This window comes from Spizellomyces punctatus, assembly GCF_000182565.1.
Source record: "Spizellomyces punctatus DAOM BR117 chromosome Unknown supercont1.6, whole genome shotgun sequence".
NCBI classification, from domain to species: Eukaryota; Fungi; Chytridiomycota; class Chytridiomycetes; order Spizellomycetales; family Spizellomycetaceae; genus Spizellomyces; species Spizellomyces punctatus.
This window is the reverse complement of record NW_015971542.1, coordinates 544,193-561,113: the sequence shown is the minus strand read 5'-3', so window position 1 is coordinate 561,113 and position 16,921 is coordinate 544,193. Positions and strand designations below refer to the sequence as shown.

Below are 16,921 nucleotides of genomic sequence, written 5' to 3'. Positions count from 1 at the left end.
ATTTTCTAATAGTAAGTCATTGATATGAACTCCCTGCTCGAAGAGGCCGTCTTGGCCACACGACATGTAAATCATGCCGCAATAGTGAGGATAAAGGATGGAGTGGTCAAGGCACGGTCGCCGCAGTTCGTGGTGGGTAAAATCAAACGCTTGGGACGTTCAAAAACTTTTGATGATATTTACAAGAAATGCAGATGGCCCCGTCAGATTGGACACGAATACAACAAGGTTTTGAAAATCCCCGCGAAGTACGAACTCACGATGCTGGCATCACTCTCATGGATGTGGGATATAGAGCAATCAGGGCAGACAGATTGGCAGTGTATGGGAAAAATGTTAGGCACCAAATGTGCATGGCTTCAAACTACCTCAAAGCTGTCTCCTGACTCTTGATTTCGGAATCATCCAGGGAAAAGCCGGGATTATAATAGCTAAGACGCAGCAATATTATATAATAGGTACATACGATAGCGGGATGTTTGCAAGTATAGCTGCGGAAGCAGTGGAGAAACTCGGTAGGTTTAGCCAGTCTTTAAGTGGAGCGCAGCGACTGCATGAACCAATTATGTGCGTTCTGGCCCTGCTCTATGTTTTGCGGCGCGGTTTACTCCTCCACAACAAAACAGCAGACTATCTGCGCAAGAAGAACAAGTAATGCGATCGTGTCACCTTGGTAGGACGATAGCCACCAAATATATTGTATCAGCCGTTGCGGTATATGTAGCAAAATGCTCGCATGTATGGCTCCAACTCAGTGAGCCTGTGCATTCAAAAATAACACTCAGATCGGGTACTTCCGCGCCTCCTTGTAGTAATTGATGAGGCCGTTGGTACTGGGGTCGTGATTCTGTATTTTAACGTCGCTATCAAGCTCCGGCAGAATAGCGTTAGCGAGCTGCTTTCCAAGCTCGACACCCCACTAAGTGACAACGACAAGAAAAGTATGAGTGGCTGCTGTGGAAGCGAATTGTCCATTCACACTTGCCTGATCAAAGCTGTTGATGTTCCAAACAATTCCTTGAACAAAGATCTTGTGCTCATACATGGCAATCAGCACCCCAAGATTGAATGGGGTAAGCTTGTGGTAAATCATTGAGTTCGTGGGGCGATTGCCACGGAATTGCTTGTGAGCCAGCAGCGTTTTGAATGTTGGAGAATTCTCAGCTGCACCAGCCTTCACAAGCTCCGCCTTCACCTCCTCCTCTGTCTTCCCTTTCGCAAGAGCTTCTGTCTGCGCGAGGAAGTTGGCGAGAAGAATCTTGTGGTGTATGCCGTTGGAGACGGGATTCTGCGGAATGACCGGAGCCAAGAAATCACATGGCACGAGTTTGGTTCCTTGATGTATTAACTGGTAGAATGCATGCTGTCCATTTGTGCCTGGCTCTCCCCAAATGATAGGCCCGGTTTGATAATCGGTAATCGGCTGATTGTCGCGAGTAACTGACTTGCCGTTAGACTCCATGTCACCCTGAATTAAACATGATCAATATGACCTCATGCTTCATTTGGCGCCAGCGTCGTACCTGTTGCATGTACGCCGGGAATCGGTGCATATATTGGTCGTATGGCAAAATAGCATGTGTCTGCGCCCCGAAAAAGTTGTTGTACCAGATACCAATGGCACCCAATATCACCGGGATATTCTGTTCCAATGGGGTATTGCGGAAGTGATTGTCCATGGCATGTCCACCAGAAAGGAGCTCGACAAAGTTGTTAAAGCCAATGTAGATGGCAATAGATAGCCCGATAGCTGACCATAAAGAGTAACGTCCTCCCACCCAGTCCCAGAATTCAAACATGTTCTGAGGATCGATCCCAAAGGCAGTGACTGCCTTCGTGTTGGTAGACAAGGCAACAAAGTGTTTTGCCACGTGAGCAGGCTGGATCGGCGACGATTGTGATTAGTGTCAGGTCATCAACACCCGCGTTGGACAATATTTCAATACCATGTAATACTTACGTCCTTGGCCCTCTCTAAAAACCAGTTTTTCGCCGTTGTTGCATTGGTAATGGTCTCAATGGTGGTAAACGTTTTGGACGCGACAATGAAGAGCGTCGATTCCGGTTTACACCGCTTAAGAGTTTCCGCAATGTGAGTTCCATCGACATTGGACACAAAATGCATGGTCAAAGCTGGGTGTCCGTATGGCTTGAGAGCCTCAGTAACCATATATGGGCCCAGATCCGATCCACCAATTCCAATGTTGACAACATCAGTGATGCGCTCTCCTGTATATCCCTTCCACTCGCCAGACTGGATGGCTTCAGATGTACGTTTCATTTGCTCTAGAACGCGATTCACGTCTGGCATCACGTCCTTGCCGTCAACATAGATTGGCGTGTTAGACCGGTTACGGAGCGCAACATGCAAAACCGCGCGGTCTTCTGTGGTGTTTATCTTTTCTCCGGCAAACATCTTGTCGCGCCATTCCTCAACTTTGGACTCACGAACAAGGTTTATAAGGAGCTTGAGACTTTCTTCTGTGATGATGTTTTTGGAAAAGTCCACAAGCAGTGCCGGGTGGCTGGCATTCGCAGGTGTGAAAGTGGTATGAAACTTGTCGAACCGAGACGGGTCTTGGGCGAACAGTTCACGCAACTTCAATGCGCGACCGTGTGTGTCATAATGCTTTTGCACAGCCTGCCAGGCAGGGGACGACGTGACACTCGAGGGCATGCTTGATATTTGTCTTTATCAACGAAAACGGTCAGTGGGATGGGCAGACGATGGGACAATACACAGCAGATATACAGCACGGCTGGGTCGGCTGAAATCTGAATCACAGTGATCGTGAGTCATCTAATTAGTTTTACGCAATCAAAATGAAACGTGTTGAATGAGTATTCTAAATTACAGTTATTGTATTATCTACATTGGCCAGGATGGATCGTATATTGATCATGAGAAATTCCGACAGTGGTGACACGATGGATGCTTCCTCTGTCCCATCAATTATTGCTTTCAATCGAGGAACAAGATCCGGGCGTTCGCGCAGCGAAGTACGATTTTCCCTGGAAAGCGACAGTTAGCTGACAATGCCAGGTCTTTAACGAAAGCGCTTGCACACATACGAAAGCTTTGAAATTTTCTGAAGGACAACTGAAATGTTCTCTAGCGTTCCAAGATTACTAGAGTCCAACGCCACAATAATAGAGTCGAGGACATCCACTGTGCTACATTGCCCGATGAAGTCTACGAGCCAATCTTTGGATGGGAATGAATACCCGCCCGAAAATACCATCAGTGGAAATTTGGCTCTACTTACCTCCCTCAGCACAGAGCGTAAGAAAGATCGAACTTGCCAAATGTTGGACATTATCATGGCCAACATCGCGGAGGCACATGTGAACGACGTCAACGCCGTTTGCCTTGAGAAAGATGCCTTTCCCCTTTAAAAAATCGTCAGTTATGAGACGTGCATATATGCGTCAAGTTTGAATCAACTTACTTCGTCCGTCGATAACTCCGCCGCGATGTTGTCCAGTATGGCTGTTATCACATCAATTTGTGTGACACCCGACAAAATAATCAAACACAAGACCAGGCGCGTCGTTTGCTCCTGGACCAGTAATGGGGGAGATCTTTTGTGACTTCCATCTGATGGCTGTACATTGATGGAAGTCCCTCTAATATAACCAGTAAATGCCTCATACGCCATAACAGATATTATGTACTTCTAGAAGGTCCAAGCAGAATGTGCAAACTGATTAGCGCCACCATGAACGAAGGCCACTAGCGAAGTATATTACCTGCGCTGCACTGAACCCAACTCGTAACATGCATTCAAGTACGAACTGCAAATAGTACTCTATCCAGCTGGCACGTTCACAGTCCACCACGTTCTTTGGTGAGTCTCGATCCTCCGTTTGAGTCACATGGCAGAATGTAGAGGCTATCGCCTCATGTAATGCACCAATGTTTTCAGAATTCGCATTCGTTCCTTCAGCGGCTTGACGATGATTGCGCGTCCTTGCGCATCGCGTTTGTAACAGGTACGCAAGCATCTTCTGAAGGCCGGAGAGCTGATGGTCAAAAAAAGATATAGATGAACAACAAAAATTTCAGACTTTTAGATAACTGGAGAATCTGACCTTTGACCTGAGATCGTCCCCAGACCTTATAGATTCTTCCACATTGAGGGTTTGTGTCTCCACTGTGCGGGCTATTCAACGACATTAAGGCCTACGCTAGCGGTGGCGAACGGATATAATCTTGCTAAGTCACCCACCATTTCGAGTAGTTTTCCGTCCTTGAGTTAAAATAATCTTCTTCGCTTCCTCTAATTTGCTTGCTTGCTCCTTCTTCACCGAAACGATTGCCGTGGAACTGTTAGCCCTTCCGATGGCTAATGCAGCTTTCAAGCGGAGATTCCTGTCACGAGACTTCAGGTCTCTCAATGGAGCAATTCGGTAACGGAAAGTAATACACTACTGGCTTACATGTTTTAATTGGTTTCGTTGCTCCTCCAACTCCCGCTCCCTTTCCCATGCATCTTCCTGTAACTTGCTGACCTTCGGGAAACGGCTTGCTCAGTAAAACCATAACCACCAGCAAGACCCCACGGGATATTCATCCTAACCTGCTCGCGCATTTGTCTGTTGACAGCAATGAGATCACGAAGTGAGGCTTGTAATCGTTTATTCTCTTTCACCGTCGTAGTAAGTGCGTCATCATACTGTTCCACAATCACCTCCGCATCCTGATGTTGAAATGAGCGTGGGTCACTCGACAAGCACCGGTGTTGAGCATCGCCAGACGGACCTTTTTTAGAACCTCTTCCTTCTTTGCCAGGCGTAGAGTGACGAGTTTTTCCACCTCTTTCAAAATATGTGTTTCTCGGGTCTGAAGATGCCTCTCCTTAGCTGCAAGCTGTTGCTCTTTTAAGTCTGCTGCGCGACGTTTCTTTTTCAATCGGTGAGCGAGCTCGCTCAGTTCGCTATGTATTTTCAAGAGCATTCGCTGATGTGTCTCACGAGTCAGTCCGTCACGTTGCGAGGATCTGACAGGCTATCTTTCATCCAACTTGTCAAGATCCTTCCGTAGCAGTCATCCAAAACTCGGGACTTACACGTCCTCTACCACGACTGTCCTCCAGGCTCATTGAACGTCCAGGTATTGGGTTTTGATGTGGTTCGAACGGTGCAGGCTGGGTGATAACAGACAGTTCAGCACCAAGTATTTAGACCCTGTTAACATGTTCCCGTTGACCTGCCTCAGGTGGTCGTTCAGTTCTGGGTTTCTCCGAAGCCGCAAGATCGGTCAGAGACAGCTCAGGTTCGTCAGCTGAATGCGTCAAAGAATACTGTTGGTTCGTTGAGTTACAAGCGCATGACTCTGAGATATTCTGCACTTCTCTCACCTTATATTTGCGGCCCTTTGCCTCGTGCAAAAGTGAGTGTCCTCTCCTCTCATGCTCGTGAACGGATTTTCGATTATGCGCTATTTTTTCCGCACCAGATTTTATTAGGTGGAGTTGTTCAAAGAGTCTGCCTAACTCGTCATTTCCCAGATCTGGCAAAAGATCATAATGTGAGCCAATTGTGAGGTGAAAGAATACAAACACAATACCTACCTAGGATGTCACCGTTGGGTTCGCCCTCCGGGATTATTTTCGATGCAGACACATCTCGATTGCGTGTATGATGCTGAGCACCCAGCTCTCCCGTATTGAGTAGCCGTTCGGTGGAATCTCTACTGTCCACGACAATTGAGTGGCTCGCAACGGGCTTCTCCTCCACGGCGACAGACTCGTCCGCCTGACGGAACGCATCATTTTTGCCATTTCCAGCATAAGAAAATTGGCAGTTATTGAAAGTATAGACTTTTTCTGGATCCTTTGACTGGACATCTGCCAACGGAAAAGGCCGTTGGGTGTGCTCCGGCTCTATTGCTTTGGCTTCCAGGATAAAAGGGTTTTCTGTCGCTTCCTGACGTGATGCTTGGATATCTTCTCACAAACGTGTGAGGCCTTGCAGATGGCGAACAAACTACGTTGATGAAAATACCTTCATTCTTCTGTGATCTGCTAGCCCATTCTGCAACTTTGTCAGAGATGTAAGTCTGGTTTCTCGAAAAGATATCATCAGTGCCATTTTTGACCCTTCGCTTCAAATATCGCTTTGCGGAGGGGGGTGGGTCAGGTAATGCAGCTACAATGTTCGGTGGAAGTCCACGCCAGTCAAAAGTTATATTGCCCTACATAGCGTGTGTAAGCGGGTATTTCCATGATCACTGGGCTGCATGGATGGATACCTTTACAAACTTTTCTGATCCGCTCAAGGCATCAAGCACAGAGAATTCCGAAGACGATACAGAATTAGCATCGTCGTTGGACATAATAAAATGCAGCCCTTGGGTGTGTGCAGCCGAAATGGAGACGAGATCCTGCAGTTCTGGAAAACGCGTGCCTAACGGATGTCACCATCATTGCAGTCACATTGGGAAGCCACTTGGCGTGACCTAATGCCCCCCCGCGGTTCTCCATTATCCATCTTACAACGAAGAAACAAGCCCGACCTCATCCGGCATTTCCGCACTGCTTTATCCTCACCACACTCAAGGCGCAGCTTGTCGCCCTTGAGGAACAATTATACCCACCCCCCAAGTTTCTACGTAGCTGCGCTGTCCGATAATGCCAACTGTCCCCCAATCGCTCTCACTCCCACAACATGCTGCCATCCTTTCAAGTCTGTCAAGACACGTTCTACGAGTTCTTTTCTGCTTACAACTGCTAGCAATGTTCGCAACCTCTCTGCCGTCTCCAGGATTATTCAATCCGAGGCTTCCAGTGGCGAATGGAATTTTTGCGGAGGGAAAGATTATTGTCTTGCGAAATAACGTCTCATGTCAAGTAAGTATCTTGGGTTCTTCCCCTGATTCAGATCAAATGGTGATAATTGACAATTGCTAACTCATGCATGACCTGCTGTGTAGGATCGATTGGCGGCATTTGGGCCACAGCTACCAGATCCGGGTTTGTTGGGATTTTTGGTGTCCGTTTCCAAGCTTGACACGCACGGAAAGAACACTGGATGCACCCCAGTTTCAGCGACTGGGCTCTCAAACTGGATAGCTCTCGTGCAGCGAGGGCAGTGTGGATTTGTGGATAAAGTTCGCGCCATGCAAGCGAGCGGCGCCAAGTCCGTTATTGTTGGAGATCACACACCTCACTCCGGCCTAATCACCATGTTCGCTACCGGTAACACATCAGATATAACAGTTCCCTCGGTCTTTGTCTCATTGCTTGATTACGAGCAATTGCAACGCGAAGCAAACGCCCAATACGGGTATGGGCCGGGCGTTGAAGTTTTGTTGATACCAAATGATCTTGATGTTCCTTTGCTGGAGATCATTATCGTCACGGTCGTGTCGCCTGCGGCTGTAATGATCTGTATGTACATTATGTGGAGTTATCGACAATATCTGCGACGGCAACAGGAATTGGCACCAATGCGATTGGTTCTGAATCTGCCGACACGGGTGTTCAGCATGGAAGGGGGGAAAGAAAATGAGCCAATACGATGTGCGATATGCCTGGAAGACTTTCAGGAAGGGGAACAAATACGAATACTTATGTGTAAGCACGAATTTCACGTCGACTGTGTTGATAAGTAAGTATCGAAATTTCTAGTTGCCTTCCGGAGCTGTATCATTGATTGCATTGCTGTCAACTTTACAGGTGGCTTACGCAGCGGAAACGAACCTGCCCTATTTGTAAGCAAGATACATGTCCAACGGAAGCGACAGAGTCAACACCCCTCCTTGGCGATAGTGTCGCTGGCTCAAGTGATAACGTGTGACATGTATCAACTAGCTATATATACCAGTCCAATAGGTATGAAAAGCCTCAGTCCTCCATCTTTTGGACATTCAAAGTCGACGAACCGGAGAAGGACTCGGTGACCCCACCGTTTTTTTGTCGTAATTTTCGCTGGAGCATTTGTTGTATATTCACCTCTCCTTTTGCATTACTTGAGTAGCCTCTTTGTATATAATTCTGCTATCCCCTCCCTTTTTCTATATCGTGTATGCTCCTATCTTATTAGAAGTTAATTGAAAATGGCACTAAGACCCATTATTTTCCGGATAATCCGGTTAATCATATCGCATAATCAGAACCCCCCATCGCTGAAAGCAGCCTACTAATGTTCTCCAAACTGCGGTGTGGCATGCTAATGTTTTTTTTAAACTGCGGTGAGGCGCATGCCAAAGGTCTATAAAAGGGGGACCTTCTGTCTCTTTCCCCTTTCCTCTTTACCCATCCTCGACTCGCAAGCATCTGTGCAACTCTTCTCATCACGACTGTCGGTTGAATCATGAGAATACAGATGTGGTGGTGCCGAGGACCTCGCCCTCCCGACAAAAACAACATAACCCCTTGCAAACGCTGCTACTACTATACTGCTACGATCGCAGGTATGCATTATCTTTGTATTTTCCCACGCGGATTATCCAGTCTAATTATTCTGATTTTACTAGTATCAGAACATCCTCCAACTAAAGAATTTCGGAATCAAGGGCTTAGTAGGATTTCTCTCGTCGTGGTGGGCTTAGTTACCCGGTTAGAAAAACCGTAATGTGTAATTGGGCCTAGTGGTAGTTAGTTAGTGGAATCGTGCTGCTTTGCACGTACCCCAGTTCAACCCAGGCCGGAATCTGTAGCGAGTTAGGATAGGGGTGGGACTCGTTTGCAGAATAGGTTATGAAGGGTTGGACAGGCTGGCTAATTGTAAATTAGAACCGGCTGTAGTGGGTTGGAGGGAGAATTTGTCCCTAGTGACATTTTCTACCACCTGCACACTATTAGAAGTTTTGGTGACGCGCGGTGCCATTCTATGCCGCTTATGTAAACATCGATCTGGGACTTTGTGGCTTGGAGCGCTCATAGCGAGTTCGCAACTAACTTCCCCACGGCGATTGCTGGCCAACATGGCGAGAAAAACAATATCACCAAAGCCCTCAACGCCTTCAGCATCCCGCACCGATGGTGACCTAACACGTGAAGCTTCTACTCCCACTTCAACAAGACTGTGTACTCGACGGTCGTACGCCGCTCAAGGTACAGACGTCAACGTCAATTTGGCGTGTGAGGAAGCTCATTTTTGTGATCCTCGTATCAGGCATTACACCGGTCGTGCAAAAGAGATGGGGCGGCCCAACAATTATCTCTTATAAATCTCTCCCGACGACCCCGTCAACGACCCTGGAGGAGAGATCACCCGCCCAAAAGTCGTCCACGACGCGCTCGCAACCATCTCCCAACCTCACAGCGAAAGGCAAGTCAACCACCAAGCGTGAACAGTCCAAGAGACAATTGAAGCGGAAAAGTGAAGTTCGCCCTCAGGATGCGGGTGACAAAGAGGAGACCGGTGGCAAAAAGCCACGAACAACAAAGTCAAAAACACTAGACTCACGCACGAAAGAAAAGCAATCAACATTACAAAAGACCGCCTCAAAGGAGCCTTTGGAGGACCGATTTACCACAACCTGGAGAACACAAGAAGAAACAATGAGAAAGCAGATTGAGCAGGTGGTAAATGGAGGAAGCCAGGATATCGCAACCGAAGACACGAAGCCTGATCCCGGAAACCCATTCGATGAGGAAGAAAATGGAGCAGATGCCGGTGACGCAGCTACGACCGGATTGAATGATGAATCAGAACCAGAAGAGGTGACAATCGGTGGACGCGTTAATCTGTATCTGCACCGTCGTTTTTAATATCCATGTCCGTGTAGACACGCAAAATACCTCTGGGCGAAGCACTACAACTACTGCATCGTGACTCTCTTGAACGCCTGCTCCGATATGCCATTGTTGAAGAGGTTGTACTGAAACCAACGGATATCGCCGAGGAGCTTGAAGCGACGGGAGTTCTTCAGTAGCCGTCCATATGCCGTCGCACTTGAACAATTAGCATTTCTACAACGTAATAGTCGGACTGAATTCACAGCTGGTCCAACGCAATACACCTGCAGTACATTTATTGGGTACTTTTTGCCTCGACGTGTAAATTTGTGTACATAAGTTGAATACAAGCAAGCTGATTCAAAACTTCTCGTATCCTCCTTGAGTGTAGAAAGCGTTCAAAATAGCCACAATCTTCTCCAGTGCCGCCAGCCATTTTTCCATCTCGACGTACAGCTTTGCCTCATCTGAGCCTAACTTTGCGTAGAAGTCCTTTCGGTACGGGCAGGCCTTCATAGCGAGCTACATGACGCATGATGCCGCTCAGCAACGCGGTTTACACACCTCGGATATCGACTGAACTTACCGTAAATACTGGGCGCACCATGAAGCTATGGAATTTGGACAGTGTAGCTTCATACGCTTTAGAGAATGAGACATTCAGCTCCTCCTTCTTGTCGTCCAGATTCCGTCGCAGCCCCTTGGCGGTGAATTCCAAGCCACGTTTCAACCATAGTAGTCCTTCAGTAGCTGTCTTCTTGCCTTCCGCTCTCTCAGTAATGACTAGTTCTTGCAAGGTCTTGTTCTTTTCAGGGTTCTCGCTGTACCTTGCGCGGAGTTTCTATACTCAAGGCAACGTCAAAGGGGCAATACAACATTTAGCGAACGAGAAATAATTGACGTACCGCGACGTTGCCTTGCAAGTCGGATTTTACAGGGGTGAATGCAGTTCCCATGGAGTCTATATGAGTGAAACCAAGCTGCAATTTAGCATTATTGGAAAAAGTGGCCATCTACATCCTTGACGTTCGCCATCTGCTCTATCTAAAAGGAGCAGGACGACAACGCATTCGTAGAACACAAGTTCATTCTCGTTACTCACCGAAAAGTTTCGTCAACGACTCCGTCGCCTCCAAAAATGCCTGTACTTCGACATAGTCGTTCGCACCTATCGGTACGTCGACGTACGAACGCTGCATAGTCTCGAAAAAGTCTGGCATGGCTACACGGTTTGGACGATTTTACTTGGGCGGATGGAAAACAAAACGCGCAAGATGGTATAGTGTGGGTGACGTTGGCGTCTGATGGGCGGCGTGCAGTCGCGTCTGAACTCCACACTTAACCCGCCTGGCGTCAAGCTGTACGCCACAAGTCGACGTTGGCAGACATGTCTTCAGCTCCACAATCACCGCATTCTCCCACAGGAAAACATCACGGCGTGCATTCAAGAGTCGCCTCTTCACCTCCCATCCCATCTTTGAAGCTCCGCAACATTCCGTCTTCACAGACCTCCCATCGCCAACAACCAACCCTCCGCTCACCGCCTTCTCCGCGTTCCAAACTTTCGCTCTCCTTCCCATCGTCTCCCCTTACAGACCGAACCCCATTGTATGGTTGGATGCTCCTTATTGCGACTGGAATCTACTTTGTGGTGGGAATGTATATGCTGGTTCCGTTGGGGAGACCAAGGAAGGAGAGCATAACAATATCGACAAAAGTAGGTTTGCAAACGGAGATGCTTGTCTGCTTCCAGACCTTGACCTAGTAGCTTTCCATCCTTTTCGACAGACCTCCAGTCGAGTAGCACCAGATACCTATTACACATTCTTGATCCCATTGCTTGGACCCGTCACTGTCTTTTTCATATTCTTTAACTGGCTTGGACTCAAATTTTTTCGACATAATGCATAGCATTTTTGATATTCATTGCGAAATTGCGAGAATTACTGAGCTTAGATTTCCACTTATTATTGAGATGGGGATGGATATTCTGGATCAAGGCAGTCTTGCTCCAAACTCTTTATTCTGTCAGCAGCTGTTCCAAAGATGCAAAAGTTCTTATGAGCAAAGTCTATGCAACTTGCTAAAGGTCTGAGACGCACCACTTCAACGGAAGTGGGCACTGACTTACACCAAAGCGAGTGGGACCAGCTGTTGCCATGACAATTGCATCACGTGCGCAAGATCGAGTCTCAACCAGAACTCGTTGGCTCTTGTCCTGCGATCTACTCTCCCACTGCATTTTGTAAAATGATTTCAGTCAGCGAACGGTGCGTATCTGAAAGTCCTACTAGGCTCAGGGTATCTTTAATCTGCATCATATCACTCACTCTTTGTATGCCTTAGTGACTATATAACCAAAGGCGTCGATGTTTCTATTCGAGCGGATGGCCGTTCTCGGCTGGATTTTCGCGAGCTTGTCCTAGAGACAGGCATGATAACACAAGCATCTGGATCTTGCCGAGTTACACTTGATGGCGGGACGGATATATTGGTTGGCGTAAAAGTTGAAGTTGGCAGTATTGAACCCGAGGTCGAGGCAGAGGAGGCGGATATTTTGGAAGACATGGAACAAATGGACCAAGATGATGGGATTACGATGGTGAAGGACAAGGACAGAGGAAGAATAATTTGTAATGTTGAATGCTCACCGTCGGCAACGCGCATTTTCGAACCGCGCGACATTGAAGATATGTGCAATGAGTACAGTCAATTCATGAATCGAGTGTTGAATGGGTCCCATGGGGGTGTGGATTTGAAGGCGCTATGTATTATTCCGGGGTCAACATGTTGGATATTGAATATTGACGTCTTGGTTTTGGATTATGGAGGAAACCTGTTGGATGCTATATTCATGGCTACCAGAGGAGCGCTGCACAATACCCGAATTCCTCGTGCCACGGTAGAGCAGTCGGACGGACGAGTGGAGTTTGACATTGCAGATGAGGAAACAGAGATAATCAGAGGCTGGGAAGATGTACCCCTTTGTGTATCGCTAAATAAGGTAGGATCGAGCCGAATCTATACCGTTGAAAGAGGTGTCTCATCACCTGGTGCCTTTTTGATAGATTGGCTACCGTCACATTGTCGATGCAGCACCCTTGGAAGAGTTATGTTCGTCTGCAAGATTAACCGTGGCTGTAAATCGACGTGGTAATCTGTGCGCGCTCCAAAAGGGAGGACATGGTGGTATCGAGCCAAGTCTATTGGCTGAAATGGTTCAGGTAAGAACTGGTCCAGAATGCGTATTCAATGGCACCGCCTTTACTTGCCTACATATTTCTTACTCTCACGTTTCGCATTGGTACACTTGCAGACTGCCAAGCAAATCGGTCAGACCTTACTAAAGAGACAAGATGCAGCTTTGAGAGAAGAGGAAGAACGAATAGCAGCAGGGAAAGATCCAATTGGGTTTGGAGCTGCGTCTCGTCATTGACCATGTATATATGAAGCCATTATCGCAAATTGATAAATCCTAATTCTTACCACTGCGTCCCTTGCTCAACGTAATTGGTACTTTATCTCACAAGGTGCACCTCACCAGTCAGTTCAATGCATAACATTTGTCTCCGAGCGACTCGGTCACTTCATTTCCCTGTGTAACCATTTTTTAAGCTTCGCGTCAAGAGATCTAGAGATCCATTTCAGCAGCATCCGTCTTTGCGACCCATTTTATTTCTGCATGGCGTAACATAGTTCGTTGACCTGGCCCTACAAACCCGCGTGCGAGGATATGGAAGAGGAACTTGACGATTCCATCTCGTCCGGCCACAGTACTCCCCACCCGGAAAGCCAGCAACAGACCAATGCGGTGTTGCAGGCACAATTGGAAAATGAACAATTGTTGCGAACACTATCTGCTGTTGAAAAGGTATGAGCCTAACACTCCTCAGTGGGGCAACGAATTGTACACTGCTCAATGGCCTTTTGATCCTCGCTTCGTTGTACCCCTCACGCGTTTTCGGTTTTTGTTGCAGAGGGTTGTTCTACTGTTGACATCTGCAAGTGAGGCCGTAGCACAACTAGCGAATGAAGCGGACGGTGAAGAGGCGGAGGAAAAGTTTGCGGAAAGCTTTCAGGTTTATGTACAAACCTTAAACGTACGTAGCGACGTTTTCCAGGGAATTAGAGGTCGGGTTATCTGACTGGAGTACCATGACTTCTTTAGGAAATCCAATCCTATCTTCGGCGCATCTTTCGACATCTTTCAAAGTCTGGCATTTTGGCTGCAGCGGGTCGATCCATTCCCTATCGTGCCAGTCTCGCAGGAGAAGAAAAGGATTTGGAACTAGCAGCGAAAAGAGTGTCGTTGTTGTTGACCGAAGTGGAAAACTCATTGGGGCAAATAAAGCGGGATAACTCTGATAATTCTCAAGAAAGTATTGTGTACGAAATGAAAGAGGAGGACTAGTGAAAATGTGTTTTCTGCCAAGCTATCTACTCTTCGTTCAGACCTTCTCTAACCAACACAGCGATGGGGAACTCTTCAATCAGACTCTCAACCTCTAGCTCGCCGCCCTTTCTTACTTTCCCACTAAATACATCCCTCCACTGCCCCTCTGGCAACCGTACTGTCGTTCCTTGCCATCCACCGCCTTCCTTGATGCTGACCCATAATCTAGGAGCAACGGTAATTACCCTCCCTGACCGTCCAAAGGCAATTACGTTGTCCACTTTGGGCCCATTAACCTGTAAAGGCTCGTACGTCGCTTCTTCACCTACGAACCAACTAGGGTGCTCTCTTCTCAGCCGGAGGAGTCTGGAGACAAGGTACAATTTTGCTGATCCAACCGAATCAACTTTTGGGGGAGTATTTTGGTGGTCAAGCTTGGTAAGAAGGTTGCGCCGGTTGGCAAAGTCAACGGGTCGGCGGTTATCTGGGTCAACAAGGCTGTAATCTTCAATTTCGCAGCCTTGGTATACATCCGGAATGCCGGGCATGGTGAGCTGGATAGCTTTTTGGGTCAGTCCATTGAGGCGTCCGTAATCTTGTATTCTCGTGACGAATTTCTCCACGTCCGCCAACAAGTCTTTGTTGTCCAATACACCCTCTACAAAATTCTTTACAGCATCATCAAATTCCTTTACAGCATCCGTATGCGATGTGTAAACTTTCCCTTCTCGGATGGCTTTGTCCATGTAGGCTACCAACCGGTCCTTGCTGATTGGGAATGTTCCAACTAGTGATTGCCAAAAGAGGTATTCCGTGTTTTTGTCGGGGAGTGTAGGGCCTTTGCGAAGACCTAATGCCTCTGCACGAGAGGACCACTGCTGAACGCGTTCAGACCATTCTTGTGGGATTTCCGACAGGACGGCTAAACGCGCACGAACGTCTTCCGAACGCTTCGTGTCGTGAGTAGAGAGCGTCGTCATTGAAAGGGGCCAGTTGGACTGCATGGAGAGGCAGGCTTCGTGAAATTCTTTGGGAGATTTACCAAAATTGCCAGGATCGCCTCCTACTTCGTTCAAAGCCGTCAGCCGAAAGTAGCGGTAAAACGCCGTGTCTTCAATTCCCTTGGCCATAACCGGTCCACAAGTCTGTTGCAGTCGGCTCACAAATTCTTTCGCTGCAGGGGAGGTACCGGACTTGTACGCAGCCGCCCGTACAATAAACTCTACCTCGGCATCCCGCAGCCCTTTGAAAGCCTTTTTAGCAGTCTCGTCAGCGTACGCGAGATGTACAAGAGATTCTTTTGGGATTGGTTTTCCGGGTTGAATGTATGCTCTGTACACGTCAAACGCTGCCAAGAATTCTACCAATGCCGCACGGATAGAGTCTCGCTTCAAATCATGTGCCTGCTGGTCCTCTTTCTGAATTATCATCAAGAGCGATACCAACCGCTCTACTTCGGCTACTAGCGACTTTTCCAAAATGAAATGCTTGGACTCGTTCACAACTGTTTTGAAATCCTTGGTCAACCCGGTAAACTTGTGGTATGCATCTGTCAAGGGTGATTCTCCCTTCTTATCCACTAGCAGCCCGGTAATTCGAATCAACGAGTCATATCCGCTCGTTCCAGCACAAGGCCACGAAGCTGGCAATTCCTCCCCTTCTTCCAGAATCTTTTCAATGACAATCCATGAGCCTCCTGTGCTCTCCGCTAATCTCTCAACGTATTCCTGAGGATCTGCTAGTCCATCTGGATGATCCACTCTCAATCCGTCCAAAGCACCATCCCGGATTTGTTTAACGAATATGGCATGTGTTTCATCAAATACAGTTTTGTCTTCCACTCGAATTCCTGCCAAAGTCGTGACATCGAAAAACCGTCGGTAGTTTAATGTTCCGTCTAATGTGACCCGCCAAAACGCCAGTTTGTAATTCTGTGCCTCAACCAGTTTGGCAATGTCATCCTTTAGCGCCTCTGTTCCAGGTTTTATCGGAAACACATGGGACCAGTAACTGAGGACCGGTTCACCATCTTCATGTTCCACCTTGAGCTCGCCCCGGCTAATAATCTCTTCAACAGGTCCACCCAGGACCGGTAGCAAGACCTTTCCCTTCAACTGGGGATGATCCCACTCAATGTCGAACCAGCTGGCATAACGTGAATCCCTTCCGTGCTTTAGAGTATCCCACCAGTATGGATTGAGATTCTCTGGATCGGCGACAGAGACATGGTTGGGCACGATATCTGCGATCGCCCGGAGGTTGTTAGCGTGTAGCTTCTTGATGAGATTATCAAAGCCCTAAGTACGTGGGTTAAAATTATGTTGAATTTTTTTGTATGGATTAACACAGGGATACCTTTTCGCCGCCGAGTTCCTTGTTGATCACACTGTGGTTCACGACATCATATCCATGGGCAGATCCAGGGGTGGCCTACATGTCAAAAGTGAGAGAGCGCTCAAAGTTCTACTAAACAACAAAACTTACCTGCAAGTAAGGCGAACAATATAAATGCGTAACACCCAGATCCTTCAAATACTGTACAATACCCTCCGCATCCGCAAACCCAAACTCTTTTCTGAGCTGTACACGGTACGTCGAGACGGGGTACGGCCGGCCTTGTTCAGGTCGATGTGTTGCTGCAGACGATGAATTGATGGTCATTTTCCTATGAGAGGGAGAAAATTGAAATCTTTTGAATGTACGATGCGTGCGTACGTTTTGGATGGGGGGGAATGAGGTTAAAAGGTTCAGTTTAAAAAACAAAGAAACTGAAAGGCAAAAAGAGAGCTGTGACGGGACGAAATGCATTGCGTCATCCTTCATGTCCGCACGCGGCTGCTGC

The 16,921-nt window shown here is 47.6% G+C and overlaps 10 protein-coding genes across 10 annotated transcripts; 6 read left to right on the top strand and 4 right to left on the bottom strand.

The window, feature by feature from the left end:
- The first annotated feature begins 27 nt into the window (after positions 1-27).
- On the top strand, positions 28-710 carry SPPG_09157 (uncharacterized protein). Its single transcript, XM_016757314.1, has 4 exons — positions 28-132; positions 195-335; positions 410-515; positions 627-710. The coding sequence occupies exons 2-4, from the start codon at positions 195-197 to the stop codon at positions 653-655; spliced, it is 276 nt and encodes a 91-aa protein (XP_016608836.1). The 5' UTR covers positions 28-132; the 3' UTR covers positions 656-710.
- On the bottom strand, positions 656-2,747 carry SPPG_03907 (glucose-6-phosphate isomerase). Its single transcript, XM_016752155.1, has 4 exons — positions 1,961-2,747; positions 1,524-1,880; positions 986-1,468; positions 656-919 (listed from the first exon to the last, which is right to left on the bottom strand). Exons 1-4 carry the CDS (start codon positions 2,675-2,677, stop codon positions 782-784), a joined length of 1,695 nt encoding a protein of 564 aa, XP_016608835.1. The 5' UTR covers positions 2,678-2,747; the 3' UTR covers positions 656-781.
- A 67-nt stretch (positions 2,748-2,814) lies between these two features.
- SPPG_09156 (uncharacterized protein) lies at positions 2,815-6,414 on the bottom strand. Its single transcript, XM_016757313.1, has 16 exons — positions 6,254-6,414; positions 6,007-6,196; positions 5,574-5,948; positions 5,361-5,512; positions 5,214-5,303; positions 5,070-5,147; positions 4,763-5,008; positions 4,581-4,700; positions 4,441-4,512; positions 4,230-4,383; positions 4,093-4,163; positions 3,751-4,023; positions 3,450-3,677; positions 3,267-3,390; positions 3,073-3,205; positions 2,815-3,012 (listed from the first exon to the last, which is right to left on the bottom strand). The coding sequence occupies exons 1-16, from the start codon at positions 6,335-6,337 to the stop codon at positions 2,847-2,849; spliced, it is 2,556 nt and encodes an 851-aa protein (XP_016608834.1). The 5' UTR covers positions 6,338-6,414; the 3' UTR covers positions 2,815-2,846.
- Positions 6,415-6,450: 36 nt separating this feature from the next.
- Positions 6,451-8,125, top strand: SPPG_03906 (uncharacterized protein). The gene is made up of 3 exons (XM_016752154.1): positions 6,451-6,851; positions 6,935-7,611; positions 7,680-8,125. Exons 1-3 carry the CDS (start codon positions 6,633-6,635, stop codon positions 7,798-7,800), a joined length of 1,017 nt encoding a protein of 338 aa, XP_016608833.1. The 5' UTR covers positions 6,451-6,632; the 3' UTR covers positions 7,801-8,125.
- A 271-nt stretch (positions 8,126-8,396) lies between these two features.
- Positions 8,397-10,060, top strand: SPPG_03905 (uncharacterized protein). Its single transcript, XM_016752153.1, has 4 exons — positions 8,397-8,416; positions 8,480-9,059; positions 9,121-9,671; positions 9,737-10,060. The coding sequence occupies exons 2-4, from the start codon at positions 8,930-8,932 to the stop codon at positions 9,881-9,883; spliced, it is 828 nt and encodes a 275-aa protein (XP_016608832.1). The 5' UTR covers positions 8,397-8,416; positions 8,480-8,929; the 3' UTR covers positions 9,884-10,060.
- Positions 9,951-11,017, bottom strand: SPPG_03904 (uncharacterized protein). The gene is made up of 4 exons (XM_016752152.1): positions 10,789-11,017; positions 10,592-10,647; positions 10,273-10,527; positions 9,951-10,208 (listed from the first exon to the last, which is right to left on the bottom strand). Exons 1-4 carry the CDS (start codon positions 10,904-10,906, stop codon positions 10,047-10,049), a joined length of 591 nt encoding a protein of 196 aa, XP_016608831.1. The 5' UTR covers positions 10,907-11,017; the 3' UTR covers positions 9,951-10,046.
- Positions 10,985-11,700, top strand: SPPG_09155 (uncharacterized protein). Its single transcript, XM_016757312.1, has 2 exons — positions 10,985-11,403; positions 11,475-11,700. The coding sequence occupies exons 1-2, from the start codon at positions 11,074-11,076 to the stop codon at positions 11,595-11,597; spliced, it is 453 nt and encodes a 150-aa protein (XP_016608830.1). The 5' UTR covers positions 10,985-11,073; the 3' UTR covers positions 11,598-11,700.
- A 216-nt stretch (positions 11,701-11,916) lies between these two features.
- SPPG_09154 (uncharacterized protein) lies at positions 11,917-13,210 on the top strand. Its single transcript, XM_016757311.1, has 4 exons — positions 11,917-11,956; positions 12,033-12,690; positions 12,755-12,910; positions 13,003-13,210. Exons 1-4 carry the CDS (start codon positions 11,937-11,939, stop codon positions 13,120-13,122), a joined length of 954 nt encoding a protein of 317 aa, XP_016608829.1. The 5' UTR covers positions 11,917-11,936; the 3' UTR covers positions 13,123-13,210.
- Positions 13,211-13,293: 83 nt separating this feature from the next.
- SPPG_03902 (uncharacterized protein) lies at positions 13,294-14,174 on the top strand. Its single transcript, XM_016752151.1, has 3 exons — positions 13,294-13,557; positions 13,664-13,786; positions 13,855-14,174. Exons 1-3 carry the CDS (start codon positions 13,420-13,422, stop codon positions 14,095-14,097), a joined length of 504 nt encoding a protein of 167 aa, XP_016608828.1. The 5' UTR covers positions 13,294-13,419; the 3' UTR covers positions 14,098-14,174.
- Positions 14,025-16,894, bottom strand: SPPG_03901 (malto-oligosyltrehalose synthase). The gene is made up of 3 exons (XM_016752150.1): positions 16,564-16,894; positions 16,435-16,509; positions 14,025-16,376 (listed from the first exon to the last, which is right to left on the bottom strand). The coding sequence occupies exons 1-3, from the start codon at positions 16,885-16,887 to the stop codon at positions 14,124-14,126; spliced, it is 2,652 nt and encodes an 883-aa protein (XP_016608827.1). The 5' UTR covers positions 16,888-16,894; the 3' UTR covers positions 14,025-14,123.
- Between the last annotated feature and the right edge of the window lie 27 nt (positions 16,895-16,921).

Excerpts from the sequence above, each read along its gene's own strand:
- SPPG_09157 (XM_016757314.1), top strand. The coding sequence starts at position 195 with ATGGCCCCGTCAGATTGGACACGAATACAACAAGGTTTTGAAAATCCC. Across the intron at positions 336-409 it reads TGGCAGTGTATGGGAAAAAT|GGAAAAGCCGGGATTATAAT; the intron begins GTTAGGCACCAA and ends GGAATCATCCAG. Across the intron at positions 516-626 it reads GGAAGCAGTGGAGAAACTCG|CAGACTATCTGCGCAAGAAG; the intron begins GTAGGTTTAGCC and ends ACAACAAAACAG.
- SPPG_03907 (XM_016752155.1), bottom strand. The coding sequence starts at position 2,677 with ATGCCCTCGAGTGTCACGTCGTCCCCTGCCTGGCAGGCTGTGCAAAAG. Across the intron at positions 1,881-1,960 it reads TTTTAGAGAGGGCCAAGGAC|CCTGCTCACGTGGCAAAACA; the intron begins GTAAGTATTACA and ends TCGCCGATCCAG. Across the intron at positions 1,469-1,523 it reads TCCCGGCGTACATGCAACAG|GGTGACATGGAGTCTAACGG; the intron begins GTACGACGCTGG and ends TGTTTAATTCAG.
- SPPG_09156 (XM_016757313.1), bottom strand. The coding sequence starts at position 6,337 with ATGTCCAACGACGATGCTAATTCTGTATCGTCTTCGGAATTCTCTGTG. Across the intron at positions 4,513-4,580 it reads ACAGACAAATGCGCGAGCAG|GTCAGCAAGTTACAGGAAGA; the intron begins GTTAGGATGAAT and ends CGTTTCCCGAAG. Across the intron at positions 4,384-4,440 it reads AACGAAACCAATTAAAACAT|TCTCGTGACAGGAATCTCCG; the intron begins GTAAGCCAGTAG and ends AGAGACCTGAAG.
- SPPG_03906 (XM_016752154.1), top strand. The coding sequence starts at position 6,633 with ATGCCAACTGTCCCCCAATCGCTCTCACTCCCACAACATGCTGCCATC. Across the intron at positions 6,852-6,934 it reads GAAATAACGTCTCATGTCAA|GATCGATTGGCGGCATTTGG; the intron begins GTAAGTATCTTG and ends CCTGCTGTGTAG. Across the intron at positions 7,612-7,679 it reads CACGTCGACTGTGTTGATAA|GTGGCTTACGCAGCGGAAAC; the intron begins GTAAGTATCGAA and ends TCAACTTTACAG.
- SPPG_03905 (XM_016752153.1), top strand. The coding sequence starts at position 8,930 with ATGGCGAGAAAAACAATATCACCAAAGCCCTCAACGCCTTCAGCATCC. Across the intron at positions 9,060-9,120 it reads ACGGTCGTACGCCGCTCAAG|GCATTACACCGGTCGTGCAA; the intron begins GTACAGACGTCA and ends TCCTCGTATCAG. Across the intron at positions 9,672-9,736 it reads ATGAATCAGAACCAGAAGAG|ACACGCAAAATACCTCTGGG; the intron begins GTGACAATCGGT and ends ATGTCCGTGTAG.
- SPPG_03904 (XM_016752152.1), bottom strand. The coding sequence starts at position 10,906 with ATGCCAGACTTTTTCGAGACTATGCAGCGTTCGTACGTCGACGTACCG. Across the intron at positions 10,648-10,788 it reads GTCGTTGACGAAACTTTTCG|ACTCCATGGGAACTGCATTC; the intron begins GTGAGTAACGAG and ends TCACTCATATAG. Across the intron at positions 10,528-10,591 it reads ACTTGCAAGGCAACGTCGCG|AAACTCCGCGCAAGGTACAG; the intron begins GTACGTCAATTA and ends CCTTGAGTATAG.
- SPPG_09155 (XM_016757312.1), top strand. The coding sequence starts at position 11,074 with ATGTCTTCAGCTCCACAATCACCGCATTCTCCCACAGGAAAACATCAC. Across the intron at positions 11,404-11,474 it reads GCATAACAATATCGACAAAA|ACCTCCAGTCGAGTAGCACC; the intron begins GTAGGTTTGCAA and ends CCTTTTCGACAG.
- SPPG_09154 (XM_016757311.1), top strand. The coding sequence starts at position 11,937 with ATGATTTCAGTCAGCGAACG. Across the intron at positions 12,691-12,754 it reads TTTGTGTATCGCTAAATAAG|ATTGGCTACCGTCACATTGT; the intron begins GTAGGATCGAGC and ends CCTTTTTGATAG. Across the intron at positions 12,911-13,002 it reads TATTGGCTGAAATGGTTCAG|ACTGCCAAGCAAATCGGTCA; the intron begins GTAAGAACTGGT and ends GTACACTTGCAG.
- SPPG_03902 (XM_016752151.1), top strand. The coding sequence starts at position 13,420 with ATGGAAGAGGAACTTGACGATTCCATCTCGTCCGGCCACAGTACTCCC. Across the intron at positions 13,558-13,663 it reads CACTATCTGCTGTTGAAAAG|AGGGTTGTTCTACTGTTGAC; the intron begins GTATGAGCCTAA and ends TTTTTGTTGCAG. Across the intron at positions 13,787-13,854 it reads TTTATGTACAAACCTTAAAC|GAAATCCAATCCTATCTTCG; the intron begins GTACGTAGCGAC and ends TGACTTCTTTAG.
- SPPG_03901 (XM_016752150.1), bottom strand. The coding sequence starts at position 16,887 with ATGCATTTCGTCCCGTCACAGCTCTCTTTTTGCCTTTCAGTTTCTTTG. Across the intron at positions 16,510-16,563 it reads ATTGTTCGCCTTACTTGCAG|GCCACCCCTGGATCTGCCCA; the intron begins GTAAGTTTTGTT and ends TTTGACATGTAG. Across the intron at positions 16,377-16,434 it reads AGGAACTCGGCGGCGAAAAG|GGCTTTGATAATCTCATCAA; the intron begins GTATCCCTGTGT and ends CCACGTACTTAG.